A 19,128-nucleotide genomic window follows, 5' to 3' on the forward strand; every position below is an offset into this window, starting at 1 on the left:
AGGATGAACATATTAGCTCAATGACATTATACAGCAAGGTAAAATTTCCATAGAAAGCTGCTGCATCGCAATCACGTATCCACAAAGTACTTCCCCAGCTTTTTCACCAGTCGATTTTCCACAAAACATTTCCTCTGTTTGATCATAACGTTTCCATTCTTCGTCTATCGCATTTCATTTTCATCATTTTTAAATGGGATATATCTTAACATATGATTTCTTTTTATCTAATAATATTCACCACTACTTCAGTGCACAAATTGGCTGTGTAAAAGACACCTGTAGGTTTTGTACTTTTGTCACACTTTGGTGTGGAGTGTGTATATTATATATTTAATCACCATATTGTACTATTAATGCTTTTTAAAACTGTAATGGTTATTTTTTTTATCATACACTTCTAAAAGTAAATGTTATTGATATATTTTTTTTCTTATCGACTGTATGTTCAGCCGTGATTAGTTAATTTCTCATCGATCGAATGTGTTGTGTAACAGGTAATATTCAGTCAAAGTTCGGATCTAATGGAGAGGCAATCTTCAATGGCATCTTCAACGGAGGAAGTTTCGGGAGCAAACAATGACTTGAGCGGTGGATCTCGGCGTGATGACGAGCAGTTTGGTGTCTTTAAAGACTTTGATTTCCTTGAATATGAAAGCGAAAGTGTGGAGGTAATGTACAAAATGTTTCAACAGCCTCTGTAATGCAAACTATCATTTCACCGCTTCTTGTTTTATAATTGAAATCTTTCTCTTTGTACAAAAGGGCGAGAGTACAGACAACTTCAATTGGGGTGTGAGAAGAAGACCTCTGAGCGAAGGAGAAGAAAGAGAGCCAAGTTTGCGCCAACTTGAAGAAAGTCTTAGCGAGAAAACTCCATCTTCTAGCAAGCATACTACGAGAGTAAGTAATGCTAACTGTAATATCTTCTGGAAACTTAGTTTTCTCATTATTTCAAACAATATTTAGCGAGGAGTGACAGAAGAGTCATCGGATGATGAGGTGGGATCAGAATCTCCCTTGGACGAAGTACCTGGCGGGCCTGGAACAGGACAAGAAGCAGCTTCCATTCCTGGCATGTTCCCACCGTCTTCACTTTCCTTGATCCAAAGCCGTACCAGACACGATTCCTCAACAAGATCGGACACATCGTAAGTTTCACTGTTAAAATAATTGATAGATTAATCTCGTGTACATTTGTTATTTTATCCAATCACAGAGGGTCAAGTGCAGGGGATTTGGGTGATGTAACACCCTGTAACGCTTCGCCAAATCTGTCTTCACTGATGCCGTTCAGACAAGTTGTCAGAGATGACGCCGAAGAAATGTGGAGGCAACAAATTCAAAGTCTCGTCACTCAAGCTCCCTACAATACTTTAGATTTCTTCCAGCTGTTGGGCAGAATTTTACGAGTGAGTAACCTTGCGCAAATAAACCAACGTTCATCAAAATTTCGTACCCATTTTCTTGTGGAAAGTTGAAGTAATAATTTGTTTCATCGGCGATATAATTCCCATCTACATACAATTGACGAAGTGTGGTTACACATAACAGGATGTAAGCAGCAAGGCAGTCGGTCTGACTCGCGAGGCGATCGCTTTACTCAATAATAGTACCTCAGCATCGGCGCAGCTTGGAGCTCATTTGTCTAGTCACGCGGAGTTGCTCAGCTCCAAAGCTGAACCTCCTTTAGTTTGGTTTTCGACCAGTATTTTTGCTAACCAAAGACTGAGCGAATCACTGCGATTTGGAATGTTGGAGATTCAGGAACACTTGGAAACATTTCTCGATAGAAAAGATCATGCAACCGAGGTCTGGTATTCTGTACTTGAAAGTGTTTTTTCTCATTGGGCTCAATTAAACCACATTATACATTTTTTGATCGATCGTGCAGTTCCTAGAGGCTGTGAAAGCAACGAGCAAGCTTCATATCCTTGGTGAAAGTCATGCAGGCGAAACAGGACTCGAAGAGATGCTACTGGATTTAGGAAGAGCTCTTTACAAACTCCACTTTCAGTTTCTACTTCTGATAGAGGCGTCAAATAAAATGCTCAGTGCTCTGACGACGGCTGTCAACAATGTTTCAATTCAGCTGCAAGACATGTCGCTGGAAGTGGCTTCAATGAAATTGGCACTTAGCAGGGCCCTGGAAGAAAGCACCGAAAGTGAGCGAGGCACACCGACGCCTACGCCAAGTCCAAGCCCATTGCCCGGCAGTGCTTCGGCAGAAGAAGCTGCAAAAGTAGCTGATCTGCTTAAATCAGCTCGATGGTCCGCTGCTCTTGAGGCTGTCAGACTTCACAGAGTTCAGTGGCCCATGGATCCATTTCACGATGACGACGATGTGACTACAGCAGTCAATATGTACTGCAGAAATATGGGTCAAGAAAGAGCTGGTAAATACGAAATGAGAATATAGAAGATACGAAAATTTTTAGTAAGAGAATAACGGGTGGATGAAATGTTTGTTTTCTTTCTTTTATTCCAGACGTATTTGTTATTACACGGAATGAGAAGGAGTTGGCAGATGTATTTAGCAAACTTATGGAAAGTTTGTTTCAAGTTTTAGCTGCTGTCACGGGTCTTGAGGCGTCGGCTAAAGTGTCTAGAGCACAGACTGAGCACTCTAATCCACAAAACTGACTGCTAGTTAGCTATATTACTATAATTTAACATTCTATTTTAATAGGTAAATGTCAATTGTAATTTACATTCAAATATTATCACCTCATATATGTCAGTCGTTTGCGTCTCTCTAGCTATCGTGAATAAAATTACTCCACCCAGATTGGGATCGGGTTTTAACGTATCATCTGTAAATGTCGGCGGCAATAGAAATCAGCTAAAAATTAATCGACTAATTCTCAAAAATGCCTTACATTGGGTTCAGTAAATCTATGTTTTTTTTCAATTCAGAGATAATTTCGTTACACTGGTATAATAAACACAACTCGCGACAAATTTCAAGCTTATTGAGAACAAATATAATACACGAAACAACTGAACCAAATTGACAAGCTTACACAACATTTAGATGTAAAAAAGTTAAACTGAATATGATAGTTATATACATATCGTGAATGTAACAAGAAACAGGACGAATAATCGATGAAACTTTGATAAATGCGTGGACGTGTATGATGAAAGTGAATTAATTATAGGTGTTCAAAAAGTTTCACTGTCAGTATGTCTACGGAGACAGCACAAACGGTACACTTCATCATCGTCTTGTGATAGAAATATTGAATTAAAAAAATATTGAATTGTTTAGAAACGTGATGTTGAATTGCCGGTAAGTGCATCGAAGTTAACAACATCTCCGGAGGGTAATTGGCCAACCTGTGGAACAATTAACATAAAAAATGGACAAGAAAATATAGAGATGCTCATGAATAAATGGAAATCTGTACCGGTATTAACATGCATTGTGATTTCTATTACCTTGATACACTTTGGAAAAAAAATCGTTTGAAGTTTTTATACGGTATTTTTTAAAAATTTGTTCATATCTTGTGACAAAAACTTGAAACGCGTCACACATTAACCCACGATAATATCTGTTGATTTTATCGCAGGGCTTGGAAGAGTGGATGTACAATGTGGAATTTGTTGCATTAAAGGCTGACCAGACCTCGGACTTCTTTCTTTACGAAGTCAAGTGGAGTGTTCCAACCGCGGAATATCCGATTCCGCAGGTCACAGCTAGCGTATTTTTTTGTATCGAGGCGACGCGTGTGAAAGAAAAGTCGCATCCCGTTAACGTAAGTCGATGTCACGAAACCCTTTGAAAACATTTAGTGTTGATTTTAATGATAAACAAATATTGCCAGTCAATATCTGGGTCTGGTTATCCAAATTTCACAATAGTATTATTTTCGCAAAGGTAACTTACGTCTTCGAAGGAACCCAATTCGTACATCAACCTGAAATACCGTTTCGACAGAAATGGCTGTACGATATTTTAGACGTGAAGACTCTCTTGTTTAAATCCTTACGTTTTTGAAGATGAATTTTAGGAATCACATCTGTGTAATCTGGTCTAACAGTCGCAGTTTCGTCCTATTATTTGTTTACAATGTACAAATTCGATAGTCAACACAGGTATTTTTCACGAAAAAGATCGTAGGGCTACAATAAAATACAACAGATTGGCTTTGGATGATTCACTTTCTATGTGACGTTTCGGAATCAAGGTAACTAAAATATACATAGATATACAGAAACATCTAGGAAAGGAGTATAATTTTATTTTTCTATGCCGTAAGAGCAGTAAACATGATCCATTTTCGTGATTCGTGTTTTGGTAACGCCATTTCCAAAAATGATACAAGTATTTAGCACCGACTAAAATACATCAAATAGTTGTGTCTAAATTGAGTTGCTTTCAATGGCTACTATTGACCAAAGAAAACAGTGTTTCACTAATTGACAATAGCCCAATTTTCCTTTCTGAAAACTCTAAGATATAATCAAAACATAATGTTCTGAAATGTGAATCAAAAGTCAGATAATTATGCGCTTGTTTTAAAACATCTTTTATTCAATATTTGACGAAATCTAGTCTTTCAACCAGGGTCACTAATCATCTAAATATCGCTTCTCTCCGAATTAAGAATCCCTTAGGCTAGCCAACTTTCCTTGAAAATGAATGAGAAAACCATGTAGTTTTTTTTTACTTTTTAATTTGAAACAGTATTCTTTTAGTGTTTATGTTTATGTTCTTCCAACTTCAAGTTCACGTGGCACGCTTCACCGACAACTATAACTCTTGACTAAATTCGTTGCCAAGTTTACAGTAAACTGTCCATATTAACTTTCGAATTCTGTGCTACCAGCCTTCTTTTGTATTGCAAAAATAACTCCTATTATCTTTATGTATTTCATCCCTTTTCGTTATTGTCCAAACATTTTTACGACGCTGCAAAAAATTTATTTAACATGGTGAAAAACGTGTTTCGAATTTGATCGGATGTCTCTTCACACGGTACAAGCTTTAACACTAGATCCGCATATGTGGTGTAGATAAATATGCAAACCCGATGATGCATCAAACACGAATTAAAATTTGCTATTAATATGAGCTGTGCAATCACAATCCTTAGTCAAACACGCGTCCCATGTGTCATTCATTCGGTCACCAAAATTCCTCAGAATGAATGATGTCACGCGACACGCGGCGTGCAGGCTTCTTTTATCGTCCTCTAAAATTCTTCTTTTTCGCATTCTACGAACTCGAGGGTGACACGAAAATTAACCTAAATACTTGGAGTGGCTGCAAGGCACAGAACTTATTGAAAAATGAATGCGCTGCGAGAATTGCCGCGAACGCTGACGTTAACACATCCGTAATTAATTGACTTATGATGTAAAGTTACACTGCAAACATTAATTAGTTCAGAAAATATTTAAACATGACGAGGGGGATGTAAAACATTTATTAGACATATGCTTTACTTTAACAGCATAACTATACGTAACAGAAAATGATAACGATAGTGTTCAAATTTTCAAAGATAGCAAAGCGTATTTTGTCGAATTTCTCTCATATAGAATAATACATTGATTGATGACACAGGCTTGTGAAATATAACTTTTAATTTCCCTTTGAAATAAGAATGCTTTTTTTTAAGTATTTAGGTATGCGAATTAAAATATAGCGCTAGTTTTTGTTAGAGCATATTGATATTTATTGTTATGCAAGATATGCATATTTACAGATGTTTGATCAATTCTTATGAAAAAATAAAATATAATCAATATAAAACTGAATGTTTAGTTACAAAATGATCAGCATTAGTCTTAAACAAGACTTAAGAGACTAGACAAATCAAAAAGACTTATCATATCTCTTTCTACTTTCTTCAAAACTCATGTTCAATCTTTTTCTCTTGTACTTACGTACCTCTAAATATACTCAAAATCACCGTAAACAATAAATAGCGAGGGTGGATGAATATTTAAATATCGACACTACCATTAACACATATAATCACCACATAAATTGAAAGTCAACTCTAGTAGTACTAAAAAATCGGAGAAAAAAAAAAATCACTCAATTTAACATTTTTTTCATAGATTCGTACCTAACACCCACCTAAATTACTACTAATTTTTGTTCAGAGGAAAAAATCATCACAGGCCTGTGTTATCGGTGTCATTTAGATCCAAACGTCTGATTCAGAAGATTCGTCTATCGGATTATAACGTGATACGAGACATTGATTTTGTGTCCGGTATAACATCGAATCTATGAGTTGCGTGATAATCGAGGCAAGAAAGAGTTAATGAAAAAAATCTAGAATTGAGTGTAAAAATTTGGAAAGTAAGAAATTGCGATAAACAAAAGGTCCTCGGGTTTGCCACCTGTCCCTCAACTCATTATATTACAGTGCATGCGTGGTCAGTTATAGAAACTTGAGTTAAGAGGCATGTGCTAGTCGCACAGTTCGGAGGTTCTTAAGCCGCCGCGGCTGTAATAAAACCGGGTCTCGGGTTTCGTCGCCTCCGCGGCACGCGCCCCGCCGACAACTTCCTTTTTTTTTTTCCCCTTTTACCTTTTCCTCTTTTTCTTTTTCTCCTTGCTCCGGTCTGCGACAGACCATCGCCGTTGCAAGCGGGGAAGAAACAATGGGACAGGTGACATTATTCGCGGAATTGTTATGCGCTCGTGTTTAAAGGGTTGGACGCAGTTACGAGGCCAAAAAAAAAAAAAAAAAAAAAAAAAAAACGATGTTTCACGGATTTTTCACCAAGAGAAATTTCAATTTTTTTATACAAAAATTTACACACGTATTGGGGTAACGTTGAACTTTATTCTGATAATTTTTATTTGTAAAAATAATGATTTTTAAAGTTGCTTTAGCCGATCTTCGGGAGCAACTCTAAAGAAAGGTTTCTTGCCATGAGCAAGATATATCTCTGGACTGGATCATCGGAAATGAAAAAACGTTAAAGTTTCAGTTAATATAAGGTATTATCTGGTCATTAATCGAAGGAATAAGCAAAATATGAATTTTTAACAACGCGGCAGCTTCTCGAGAAAAAAAAAAAAAATTCGATTATTTCCGAAAAATTTTCGCCCCAATTTGTTTACAAACTAGAAAATATTTAACGGCGAGAAAAAAACCTTCGTTCAAGGACTGAAAATCGTAAACATAAAGTTTATGTAAAAATTTTATACTAATCGGTTCGGCAGATTTCGAGAAATCTTGTTTACGGACTTTGAAAATACAGTTTTGAGAAAATGCGTTTAAAGTTTCACAAGCACGTTTAAACGTTCAAAAATGACTGTGAATTTACTACACATTTACTGTAGAAAAGAGTTGTCTATTTACAAAATCAGATTTCAAATTTAAAAATTAGGATTTCGCGTTTATACGAAACAAAAATCTCCTAATATTTCAATTTTTCGAAAAATTTTGTCTCCTTCGACTAACGCGAAGCTCTGAAAATCACACGAAATCTTGACTGAATATTTGCCAACGTCGTTATAAAATTCGTCGGATAAAATGTCATTCACTTTCGTAGAGATTAACCCGCATATAATTGTACCAACGTACATATCCAGATGCAGCTTCTCCGTAGGATAAAACGCGCCGACTAGAGCCGTATTAGAAAATGACTATATTTATCGAGGTTTATTATTTCAGGTCGCCGCTACGGTCAATGGACTCGCCCGTTTGGATTTTTCAAATGTTCACAAACGCATTTGAATGTGTGTGTGTGATAAACAGGAAGTTAGATATGTTGTCAGAAAATCACCGCATGTATCCGCTTATCGAAATACCGTTGCATGTTGCATAATACGACTGTTTCAAACTATCAACAATTAATGTCACAGTCAATTACTTCTTCACCCGATGATGGTGATAGTTAAAAATCGAATCTCTGATTATATCCGGTACATAATAGTGCACTGAGAAAAATTTCGTTTATTGCAGTAACTAGAAAAATTCAGTAAAACAAGTATCGTTAAAAAAAAACTGTTTGAATATCGTTGGAATTATGAAAAACGAGCTACGCCTAACCATTTTGCGCTATCGTCGATTCCTTTTTGGCAATTGCAACGCAAAATCAGTTTCTGAGGTTTACTCTACTTTTTTAGCTAAACAAGGCTTTAACGTCAATTTATTCTTGCACAAGCGTTAAATTTTCGCAACAGTTGCAAGAAAATCTAGCAACAGTGATCGTAATGAGAAAGAATAGTAACGGATGCTAGACTTTCTGGTAACGGCTAGAAAACTAATTTTAATTTTCTACCTGGAACTATATTTTTCGATTGTGGTAAAAAATGAAAATAGTTGAGGAGTCGGCGGTAACCGGAACTAAAAATTTCTCCCAGTGTGGACGTGAAAAATTAAGCGAAAGGATCGATGACCGAGGAAAAGGGTCTTATCGTCTAAACCCGATCGTCTGGGGTAGTTTGGAAAGCCAGTTCGAGCCGTGAACACGTGGTTTGTTGAAACTCCTGCTGAGTCGACCTTTGCGGACCTCCCGGCGGAGCTCGACCACCAGCTGCAGTTCCTCTGTTTTCACGTCGACCTCGTCTAGTTTCTAAAAGTCCACCACTGTTCGGGGCCCCGAGGAGAGGGCCCGGAAAAAAACATTAAAATGAGGAAAAAAAGCAGCGACAACGGGGCCTCTGCAAGACCAACGCGCGGATTTCGCCTCCTTGGTTAAAGAAGCGTCGTAAATAGCGCAAGTAGATCGTCGACGCCGCGCACGCGACGCCCTGGGAGACGTTAACGTTGCGAGTCGTCGCGGCGACGAGAATTCAGCCTGCGTATTTCGACGGTTGTGTGATTTATTTCGCCGGAGGTTTAAGCGATCGACGTTATCTCGGAGGAGCCATCCAAGTATTAGCCAACGCTTTTTTTGCAAACTCTTGCATACCACGTCTAGCGACAACGATTGGTGAAGTTTGCTTGTTTTGCTAAAATCGATTCGTTACCTGCGAATGGCAGAAATACCATTTATAGTCACATCCTGATCAATTTATTCCAACTTTATTAATTATTAATACACATCAATATGTTCAGTAAAACGTGAATTCATTATTCATTGAGTATTAAATACACTGTATATTTTCTTTCTTCTTAAACGCATGCGATAAACATTATATTTCCTGAGATGTTATTATCGAGCAATTCATGCATTATTAGTACCTCCTTTTAAAGAAATTTTTTTATTTCCAAGTTGGCTTTGAGCTCACGCTTGCCTGGAATGCCTAATACTACAGGGTAACATTTGATAACGTTTCTTTGAATGACCTACCCCTGTTTCAGCGTTAGAGCGATGGAATCCGTTAAGGGGTTGGTCACCCTTTCGCGCTTCACTTTTAAGCTACAACTTTGAACAGCCGCATCTATCGATACGAGAACGTTGGCAAATGACCAACGATTAAACGTCTGAAAGATACTATAGTTTTACCTTTATTTTAAGCTTTGAAATTTGGAGAATAGTCTGTAATTGTTTATCTCGACTCTCGTTATACTCGAAACGATGTTTTTCAACACTTTTCACGAAGGCGATTTCCAAACCGTTTGTACGATTTTTAAGACATTTGCTACACGTTCTATTCCGGTACGCATAGTTTTCGCAGGAACTATAATCACTCGTGTCTGAAATAGACTCGGTAGGTTACACATTGGAGACGTGCTAAAATGCGATAAAATTACAGAAAAATATACTGCACATATCCAGTTTCAGGACGACTGTAATTATAAACTCACAGAGTCTCGTCTACACGCAAACCATTGTGTAAAATTTTGCAAATTTCAAACCTTAATGCAAAGGTAAAACTAGTACCTCTTATTTTTATTCCCATAATCGTTGGTTCTTTGCGAACTTTCCAGTATCGATAGCGACTGCTCAAAGTTAACTAAGAAATCAAGCGCGGAAGGTTGAAAAATATCCTTGAATATTTCGTTGTATGAAACTATGTATCCAACGACTTAATTTAGTCGAGTCAATCATTGGATCCCCGACGATGTCAACCAAATATTTAGTTGATTCGGCGCAGCTGTTATTTATTTCATTCTCGGTAAAAAAAAAAAGAAAATTCAATCGACAGTGCCAGTTTTTTATTTTTTTCTGTTAAAAATGTTTGTTTTTTTTTGGAATTTCAGTGTATTCGCATGTAGGAAAATCCATCACCACTACAGTAAAGTGATTTGGAAATGGGACATTCGCCGGTATAGTGATATCTATTTATTTATTCATTCTTGTACCTGGAACTCTGAGAAAAGAAGAAAAGCGAATAATATTGAGCTGAGTAATGGTAAATTCAATTGAGTCAAAAAAAAACAAAACAGATTGACACGGATTAAGGTGGCCTGTGATTTCCAGGGTTTCATGGATATACGCGAGGTTTTCCTCTGTGACTTTTTGTCGTCCTGCTTTTCCTCATCGCTTTTTAAGCTTTATCCCAGTTGTTGAACCACCGTTGATGCCGTGAGTCCCAAACAGCCTACGGACACATGTTTCACTTTTTGTGCCGGCATTTAATATTTTCCACGTTATGACCTGGCAGGTTGCAGGTCAAATTTTGGGTCGACCGTCCTGAAATGTGAGTAAAAACAGGTTGGCTGCAAGTGGAACGAACCAATTCACGCCTGTCTGAGTCAAATTTCTGAAGTGGATTGGCGTGGCTCGGGGTCACAAATGTTTTGCTAAGTAGTTTTACGCCACCCCGAAACGATACCCAAAATAATTTGTTCGTTGTTAATTATCGCGTCGTTTTCACGAGCCGATGAAAACTGTTTTTTCTTTCTTTTTTTTTTTTATGCATTTAAGATCGCCTGAACGCCACGCTTATAAACGTTTAAAGAATCTATCGTACGACAGTTGGGTAAGAAATGATGAAACGGTAAACCCTGTAAGTTATGAGTTAGCGGTTTAATTGAAAATACTGAAACCAATTATATGTATATACATGCGAATATAAAAAAAATAATAAATCTTAAGGATAAGAGTCAAGTTATCACCAACTTCAGAGAGATTACGTTGTTGCATAATTTTTTTCCATGAAACTATATTGCTCGTCATATTCTTCTCCAGTTTAAACGTCTTGGTGCCCAAAGAAGTAGATTCTTTAAAAATTTTCCGAGGTAGATTTTTCTCTTACTTAGCTTTGGAATGGAAAAATGTATTTCAGGCGATTCGTGAAAAATTAATTGAAGACTGCAGTGAGTCTCAATTCAATAATGCAAAATGAACGAAACGCGTCTTAAATTTTTTTTTTAAACGAGTAACCCACGTTGTCTCACTGTAATATTACATCGAAGCTTTTTGTGTAGTTCATGTTCACGGTTTATTTATTTTTTTTTTTTCTGCATTCATCCACAACGAGTTCATGTCGCCTTAGAACATATCACTACAATTAATAAGCAGTAACAATTGTTGTCAGTATGATTTGCGACACAATTTAAAAAGAAAATGTGACTTTTAATCCATGACAAATCCGACAAAGATTTGGAAATTTTTTATAAGCACCGTATATCATCGCAACGTTCCAAACATGGATACTAAAATTTAGCCATTGCAGATACGTAAAGATGATTGTACGGATGAGCTCGATTATTGGACAGCGACGAACAACGAGGAATCAGATCTAGGTGTCTATGCGTGGTTCCGAGGTGCCAGCAACCACCGTCCATGTTTACATCAACTTTTTTCCCCCTCCCTGTCTTAAACATCACATCCGCCGTACCGTTTCCTCCCCGAAGCATGGGCTCCGTGGAAGTTAACAGCGTCAGCAGGAGTTGAGAGAGGAACTACCGCCATCATCCGCTTCGGCAGTCTAAAACATCCGCTGCACCAGCCGCTGCCAGGAGGTCTGCCCCCTGTACGAGGTGTGTTCCATACACCGACCTCGGTAAGAACGTACTTGTGATCATACATCCGAACTCCTCTGTGTTATCCGGCTTTTAATAATACAGCTTCGCGTCGTTACGCGTCTCCGATCACCCCTCCTTATGGCCACTTCCGTCTTTTGTGGTGCAATAAGCATACGCGTACACACAGGCATAAATGGAATTTCATTCGGAACGACGGCTGTTTCTCGTGTCGGCTCTAACCGGTACGTTATACGGTGTCTGTCTCATTGTCAGCTGAGATATTGACCGAAAATCCATTTCTCGCATATTGTTTCAGAGAATCGTATCCACCTGTTTGCAGGTTTTCTATAACGAAGGAATTTCGCCCACTTGTGAATCGAAATATGTACGTTTATACGTATATATGTATATGGGTTAATTGAAAAATCATGTCTCGTCGAGTGCCTCTCGACAAACTACAAGTGAGAAAAATTAAGAATTGAGTGTAGATGCCGAGTGCCACTTAATTTTTTTGACTGGATCATCTCTACATTTTTTATAAATCAAACGGTGAAAAAAAAAAAAAAGCACACCTGAAATCAAACTACTTGAAGAAATTGTGGCTGTAGAAGGGTAGACCTACACTGACGAAAAGTGCAGAGAAGAGAAGACGAGTTATCAAAAATGGAATGCCACAAGTATCTAAGTTCGCGACTGACTTCCGTTTACATTAAAAGTTAGAGGAAAAGAAAAAACCGTTTGACAAATCTCCAGCAATGTTATTTTCGCTAATAATTGTGAACGGGAATTAAAAAATATTCATATATACCATGTGTGGGAATGAGTTTGAACAAATTCGAATAACACCAGCTAAGATGTCAACAAATTGAGAAAACCGTTTATAATTAGAACGTTCGAAATGATTGAAACCCCGGGGTGTTTTTTAATCAGATTCTAATATTTGAGGTCCGTTTTTTTCGCTGACCGGATCACCAAAAATTGTCCGAAATGTGTTCGAAAGATATTAATCTTCGTCAGGGAAATAAAATAAGTCGAAAAACACGAGAGCTTAAAATAATTTCCGACGGTTCTAATTGTAAAAGCTTTTTTTTCAAATCGTTGATACGTCGGTCCGTGTTATCCAAATTTGTTTAAATTCATTCCTATCGCAATCGTATTCGATTTAAATCGCGTTCACCATCATTAGCGCGAACGATATCACTGGGGATTTTTCAAACGATCTCATCCCTCCCTATTTTCTCTCTTCAGCCTGTAGCGGGTCGCTGTTATTCTGACCTTTCGATTCCGATTCGATCGACAGGTAATAATCGGGGTGAATAAAAAAAACAAAAACAAAAAAAGAAACACGGAGCATACGAAAACCAAACCACAAAATCCTGTCTCGAGACGATCAACGGGTAATGCGGCCCGTGTAAGGGATAACAGGGGTGAGCGTCGCTAATTTTAGACCCGTAGGGTCAAAGACGTCGAGACGACGTCGTCCGGGGGTCCAGGGGGAAGAACCTGGGGAGCGGCCACGAGGACGGAAAGGGCAGCTGGCGTGCCGGACGACTCGGGTCTGCCTGCACGTGGCTGCACGCGTGTCCCATGCTCGTTTTGAGATTGCTCACGAGTCTCGCCGTCTGCCCCCCGGATCCGCAGGTCCAGGAGACGGCGTCGCGAGTCGCGCACGTGTCCAGGGCGCGAAATTCGAGCACGTGAAACAACGCGCATGAAAATTTCCGTCTCAAATCACTCTCCGGTGTATTGCAATTTTAGCGATCACCTGCCGCCGGGGGTTGACCAGGTGGATGGCCGCGTTGCATTGTTTCTATGTAATTCAATCGCTCGCCGACAACCGGGTCATTGGCGAAAATGCTACCGCGGATCGATTCGTTCGTTAAGTTTGAGGAGGTGCTCTGGTCGGTTTCGACCGTTTCGACTTTCGCGTATGTTTCTCCAAATATCGAAGTCCTACGTATATCAAACGCGAAAATGAGATCAACAAGAGCCGCTTTCGACACGCAGTTATGAAGAAAAATACTCCAACACGTTTTCATTTGACGAAGAAATAAAGATGTGGCTTGGAATTCCATTAATTCACCGTTGCGATCGAGTAGAATCAGTGCCTCAATATTTCTGCCTGAAATGAAAATGTGTTGGAGCGGTATTGGTCAGAATAATAATAATAATAATAATAATAATTCTTTATTTATCACAAATATGTTTGCAAATTTTGAGGAAGTAAGAAGCAAGCAGGGGGTTTTTTTTTATTGCAAGAATTGCGTATAGATTGGGGATATTAAATGCGGACTAGCAACCCGTCGCGTTATAAAATGAAAATTATATCCAGGTGAAACAATCTTGTTCACACTTGATAATATTTGAATTAAAATTGATAATATCTGACCTAACCTTTGCCTGTAAGAGTTGAGTATTTGAGTCAGCGTACGTAGAAGTGGGTGAGGTTCCAGCTTGGTTAGCAAATATCATTACAAATCCGAAACTGGTTCAAAACGATCTGGTTGTAACGAAATATAGCCTAAAACGTGGCCAGACGTTGTAGCTATGCATCGATTAAAAAAGAATTAAAATTTTGACTTTGAGTTTTATAATATATATGTAGAAAAGATATGTTCATTTGAAGTCGATTTTCAGAGCTTTCTTACAATACGTTCGGGTCGTTTCATTGATTATAGACTTTCTTTCCTCATTATTACTATCGTTGTAACTAATTCAGTTTTCAGACTTACGAAAATTCAATAACCGTACATGAACGTAGGATCATATTTTTTTAATCATACTTTAGTTTAATAACCGGTTGGCGGTTATATAGAAATTAAAAACTTTTAATCTGTTAGCAAAGTGATTCGTCTGTCAGAAGTTCGGATTTCTGAAGAATTTTATACCTAAGATATTTGAATTTGAGTCCGAAGAGATGTGAGAGGGTTACGCGAAAAATCAGTTTTCTCAGTGAATTTCCATCATATAACGATTGAAACCTTGACTAACATCGCCTCTTTCGATTCCTCTTCGATAGAAATAAAATTGTTCGTCAGATTCGATCATTACTACACATTATTTGCTTGAGAGCGTGCGTCGCCAAATCATTTCCGAAAATGCGACCAACAGTCTATATGCACCATATTTTGATAACTACGCGTAACATATTTTCTCACGTGAAATTTTAGGTGCATGCAATATGCCCGTGGAAAGACGATATATGTATACATCTGTTCGGCTGCATGGACAATAACGATGCATCTGCAGATGGGAACGTGAATGATCCGGCCTGCCCAAAGCCGAACCGAGGCCGGAAGTTGGAATCAATAAAATATCGTCGTTGGATAGATCATGTTCGGTTGATTCATGTCTTCTTATATATTATCTACAGAATACGGCGGTACGTTGTAATATGAGGAAAAATCTGGCCGTCAATCATCAGCGTTTTTGGGTGTAACCGAAAGACTGTGCAATCTGTACGCTAGAATTGGCGACCACGTCGAGTAGATTAAACAACAACTACAAAACTTGTTACAATTTTCCAAGAAATTTTTCCTCGAATCGCGAGACCACGAAAGAAGACAGCTTTTTATGAAAGCTAATATGACTGGCTCTTATCTGACTTCAGACTTTCGTTGGAAAGGTGCGGGCTACGAATTACTCATTAAGATTCGGATCAAGCCATGCCTGCACATGGCTCGGCTCATCAGCCGCTTCATCGTACCGTGGCCTCAGCATCCTTCCGTTTTTGGATTACGTGAAAACAACCGGAGGATATGATTCATCCCAAATGTTAGTCACCTCGGCGAGCTCTCAACGCCCCGCGTTGGACTCTACAAAAACACACCAAAAGCCAGAAAAGCCGCGTCGCTCGTTACACGGATTATACCAGCTTCTAAACCGACTCGTCGTGTCAATCTTTCGTACAAGTTGTACAATATGCGCTGAAGAAGAGGACAGGAAGTGGAGTATCGAGATGGTGATCCACACTATTTTCTTGTACGGAAAATCGCAAAACTATACCGCAAAAATTTAGAAGAAACACTTCCAACTGAAAGTACGAGACCTCGTTTGGACTTCGAATGTGTATCATTCCCTACAATCTTCGCTGTGTCTAACGTAAAGGGAGAAAGCGTGGTACAACTTGGAAGCGAAAAACGGAGAGCAACGCCATAGGATGAAAGGATACCCTGCGGGATCCCCAAGGATATCTAGGTCCTATTAAGAATGTTGGGGGTCGAGTTTGGTGAACGTTATACGCACATACCGACTGCATCGGAGTCTCGCTGCCCGGCACCGTTCGCCTCGGCTGCACATCTGCGTGCAACGGATGCAGGCTGCACTTTATGGACGCCCAGTGCAACCAATTTTGCTCCCGTACACAATCTCTCTCTCTCTCTCTCTCTCTCTCTCTCTCTCTACGCACACCCTCGCGACGCGGTGCGTCTATAATTAGATTTCCTTGTTCTGCTTAGACACCTTAGCCGTAATAAATATCGGTCGAAGGCCTTTCAGACTTTGCCCTCGTTGCGTTTTTCGATGCGATGTCACGCGACTAAGTCTGCAAAAATCATCTACACAGCGGATGATTGCAGCCGCGAACCAGCGGTCAGACATTAAAACTCCCTGGCAATATCTAACCGATACTTCAAACCTGGGTGCAACATCTGTGCAGTGGCAACTCTGGCGCGGTCTTTTAACGCACGCCGCTAAACGATTTGGCAAAGCCATTCGCTGTTCCCATGATCTTGGCACACGTTCTTCAAGACTTACCTACCGGAAATTTTTACTTTTCTTACACACCGGTTACAACTTGACTGTACCCGAAGTGCGGCCGGACTCGACGGTTAGGAAAGCGTAATGTCAATTTTTTCAACCGGATCCTCATTCAGCTGTATATGTATAATATAGTAACTGCATAACCACGTCCACATGTTTGTCTTAGTCGTAATAAAAATACGGAAACAAAACGCCCGACATACCCCAAAGACGTTTTCGAACAGTCTTCCGAGGTCAAAGATAATGATTGTTGATAAAACTTGTCAACTTATATTATCGTTCATAAGTACAATGTCATTGTGGGAATGTGATATAGCGAGAGGATGACGGTGCATTGAGACTTTGTGAGAAGCGTGTGGGCGATAAAAAAAATCTCCTCGGTTTCAGCAGATGCGCGATCATATTGTAAAGCCTGGCTGATGCTCGCCGGATTTTATTCGATCCTGGCCGTTACAGGTTTCCATGCAGCTAGAGGATAGGTACGGAAGTTAACAGAGTAACTGCAGACCGTGGATCGTGATCTATTTCCGATTATTGGCACTTCTTCAATTCCGCGCAAGGATGTTTAATAGGCGAGCCGAGTTGCCGCCCGCGTTGGCCGTCCATCAGTGACACAGTCCATTCGCGAAGATTCGTCTTGTGCAATGCCTCGATCCTAATAATCCGGTGCCAATGGTGCAAGGCAATTACGGATCAGCTCAGGCAGCTCATTGAAGCAAGTACAATCCGCCGCACGAGCAGGTCTCTGATTTGCTCCAAATGCCATTCGTATAAATAGTTGTATACACGTTAATGATTTTACGCGTGCAACGCGCATGGCACATTTACGATCAGCGATCCAAATCCATTATCTCAGGTGGCGGAGGATCAGGAATCTTCGTCAACTAAGATCGTGTCGAAGTAGAACTGGTAAGCATCGTCCGAACGGTATTGAAAATGTCCGTGCATTTGTGAGAAGAGAAAACAAAAAAAAAAAAGAAAAAAACGACGATACCTTTAACCGACGGCATAGGTTCGGTATCTATACGTATTTCACCGTTTTGAAATGGTTTCACGGCAATGCAAGTTTTTCGAAACGGCGATGATCTGAAAGTATCTAATATTACCGTGATTCGAGAATTCTGGTTGATCTTTCAACAGCGAATCCATTTAATACCGACAACGAGAAGACCACGACTTCCGATCGATGAATCGGTACCTAAAGGATTTATCCTGCTCCAATCTGACCCATATTGCATATGATATCAGGAAAACTGAATTTAGAGTTTAGAATGGCTGCAAGTGGTCAGCGGCGAAATGGCTACAGTTGGTACACGTGTCTTTTGAAAATCCAGAAAACCATCTTTCGGAGTGCTAAGGAGTAACCGTTTCAGCTGTTAGACGAGTGTCAGCTCATCCTTATGCCCCCAAAGCAGTGTCTTAATCGCAGTTGAATAATCCTATCCACTCTTTCTCACGCAAGGAGGATGTTTGAGCTCCGGAGAGCTGCAGGAGCGCCAAGTAAAGAGGTAAAACGGGATAGCGAGCGCGGTGCTCTTTCAAAGGATCTCGAGATAAGGTGGTTGGGGAATTAAACCCGTTGCGGGCCATATAACGCGTCTGCTAAATCGAGGCCTGCACCGACAGGACTACTTGGAACGCTAGAAGTTGGGGCCCTTTTGGGACCGGCTCCCTCATTCATCTCCCTCTCTCGGTCCCCAGCCGCTTCCACCGTTACGGCCTGCAAGACGGGGGCAGATCGGGTTTGGTATTCGTACGAGGTCGCGTGGCGAGCGCGTGCCACTCAGACGGCACCAAGACCAAGAGCCTCTCGACCGCCACGCCTCTCACCAGCCTTCTGGACGTCTATCGGGACCGATCTTCCGGATCCTCGTACGGTTACTCGAGGGCCAAGATTCGTTAAGCAACGTGAAACCCTCAGTGGGCTGATGGAGTGAATGGCCTGCCAGGTTGTCACCCGTTTTCTCAATGGAATCGCGCTCGGGCGTGTGCGTGCGCTCACCCACACACGCAGACCATAGACACGCGCGTGTCTTCGTGTGCATGATAATTATATACACAAACACTTACGCCATCCAAAACCCTGCAAGCGCAGGATGCTCCTTGTTCTCGCCCGCGTCTAAACGCCCCAGCCAGCTGATCTTTTTTTATGCCTTTATGTACGCTCGGGGAGTGCTATCGTATTAAACGGTCCTGATGCTACCGCTGTCGCTAGTGCCGATGGTACTGGCGCATTGCCCTTCACTGCACGAGGAACGCAAGTACGCGTACCTACTCCATTCATCCGAGTATAGAAATATAACGAAAAATTCCTTTACCAAGCAGCCTGCACTGCACACGACGCTCCGGAGTGACGCCACCCAAGTTTCCAATGAGCTGTTCACCACCATTCATGAACTCGAGACGAGGTTTTGCTCGCTTTGGAACCGCCAAGGCTGCAATCTTCCTGGCCATGCGACTCGGTATCCCAATCAGCAATCTGCGCGACTTACCACCAACGTTGATGAGAACCGTCCAACGGCGAAAAAAC

General features: G+C 40.2%; 1 protein-coding gene across 7 annotated transcripts in view; it reads left to right on the forward strand.

Annotated features, from left to right (window-relative positions):
- LOC124174663 (protein furry) overlaps positions 1-3,415 on the forward strand; it is a 106,613-nt gene extending 103,198 nt beyond the window's left edge. For 5 of the 7 annotated variants that reach the window (XM_046553990.1, XM_046553995.1, XM_046553992.1 and 2 more), the window contains 7 exons: positions 498-671; positions 766-903; positions 970-1,151; positions 1,220-1,412; positions 1,555-1,812; positions 1,895-2,396; positions 2,489-3,415. In XM_046553990.1, coding sequence (XP_046409946.1) covers positions 498-671; positions 766-903; positions 970-1,151; positions 1,220-1,412; positions 1,555-1,812; positions 1,895-2,396; positions 2,489-2,643 — 1,602 coding nt within the window. In that variant the 3' untranslated portion in view covers positions 2,644-3,415. Of the gene's footprint in view, positions 1-2; positions 430-497; positions 672-765; positions 904-969; positions 1,152-1,219; positions 1,413-1,554; positions 1,813-1,894; positions 2,397-2,488 lie in introns of those variants that run through there. The other 2 variants (XM_046553993.1, XM_046553997.1) reach the window with 2 other exon arrangements.
- Positions 3,416-19,128: the final 15,713 nt, after the last annotated feature.

This window comes from Neodiprion fabricii, chromosome 2, assembly GCF_021155785.1.
Source record: "Neodiprion fabricii isolate iyNeoFabr1 chromosome 2, iyNeoFabr1.1, whole genome shotgun sequence".
NCBI lineage: Eukaryota > Metazoa > Arthropoda > Insecta > Hymenoptera > Diprionidae > Neodiprion > Neodiprion fabricii.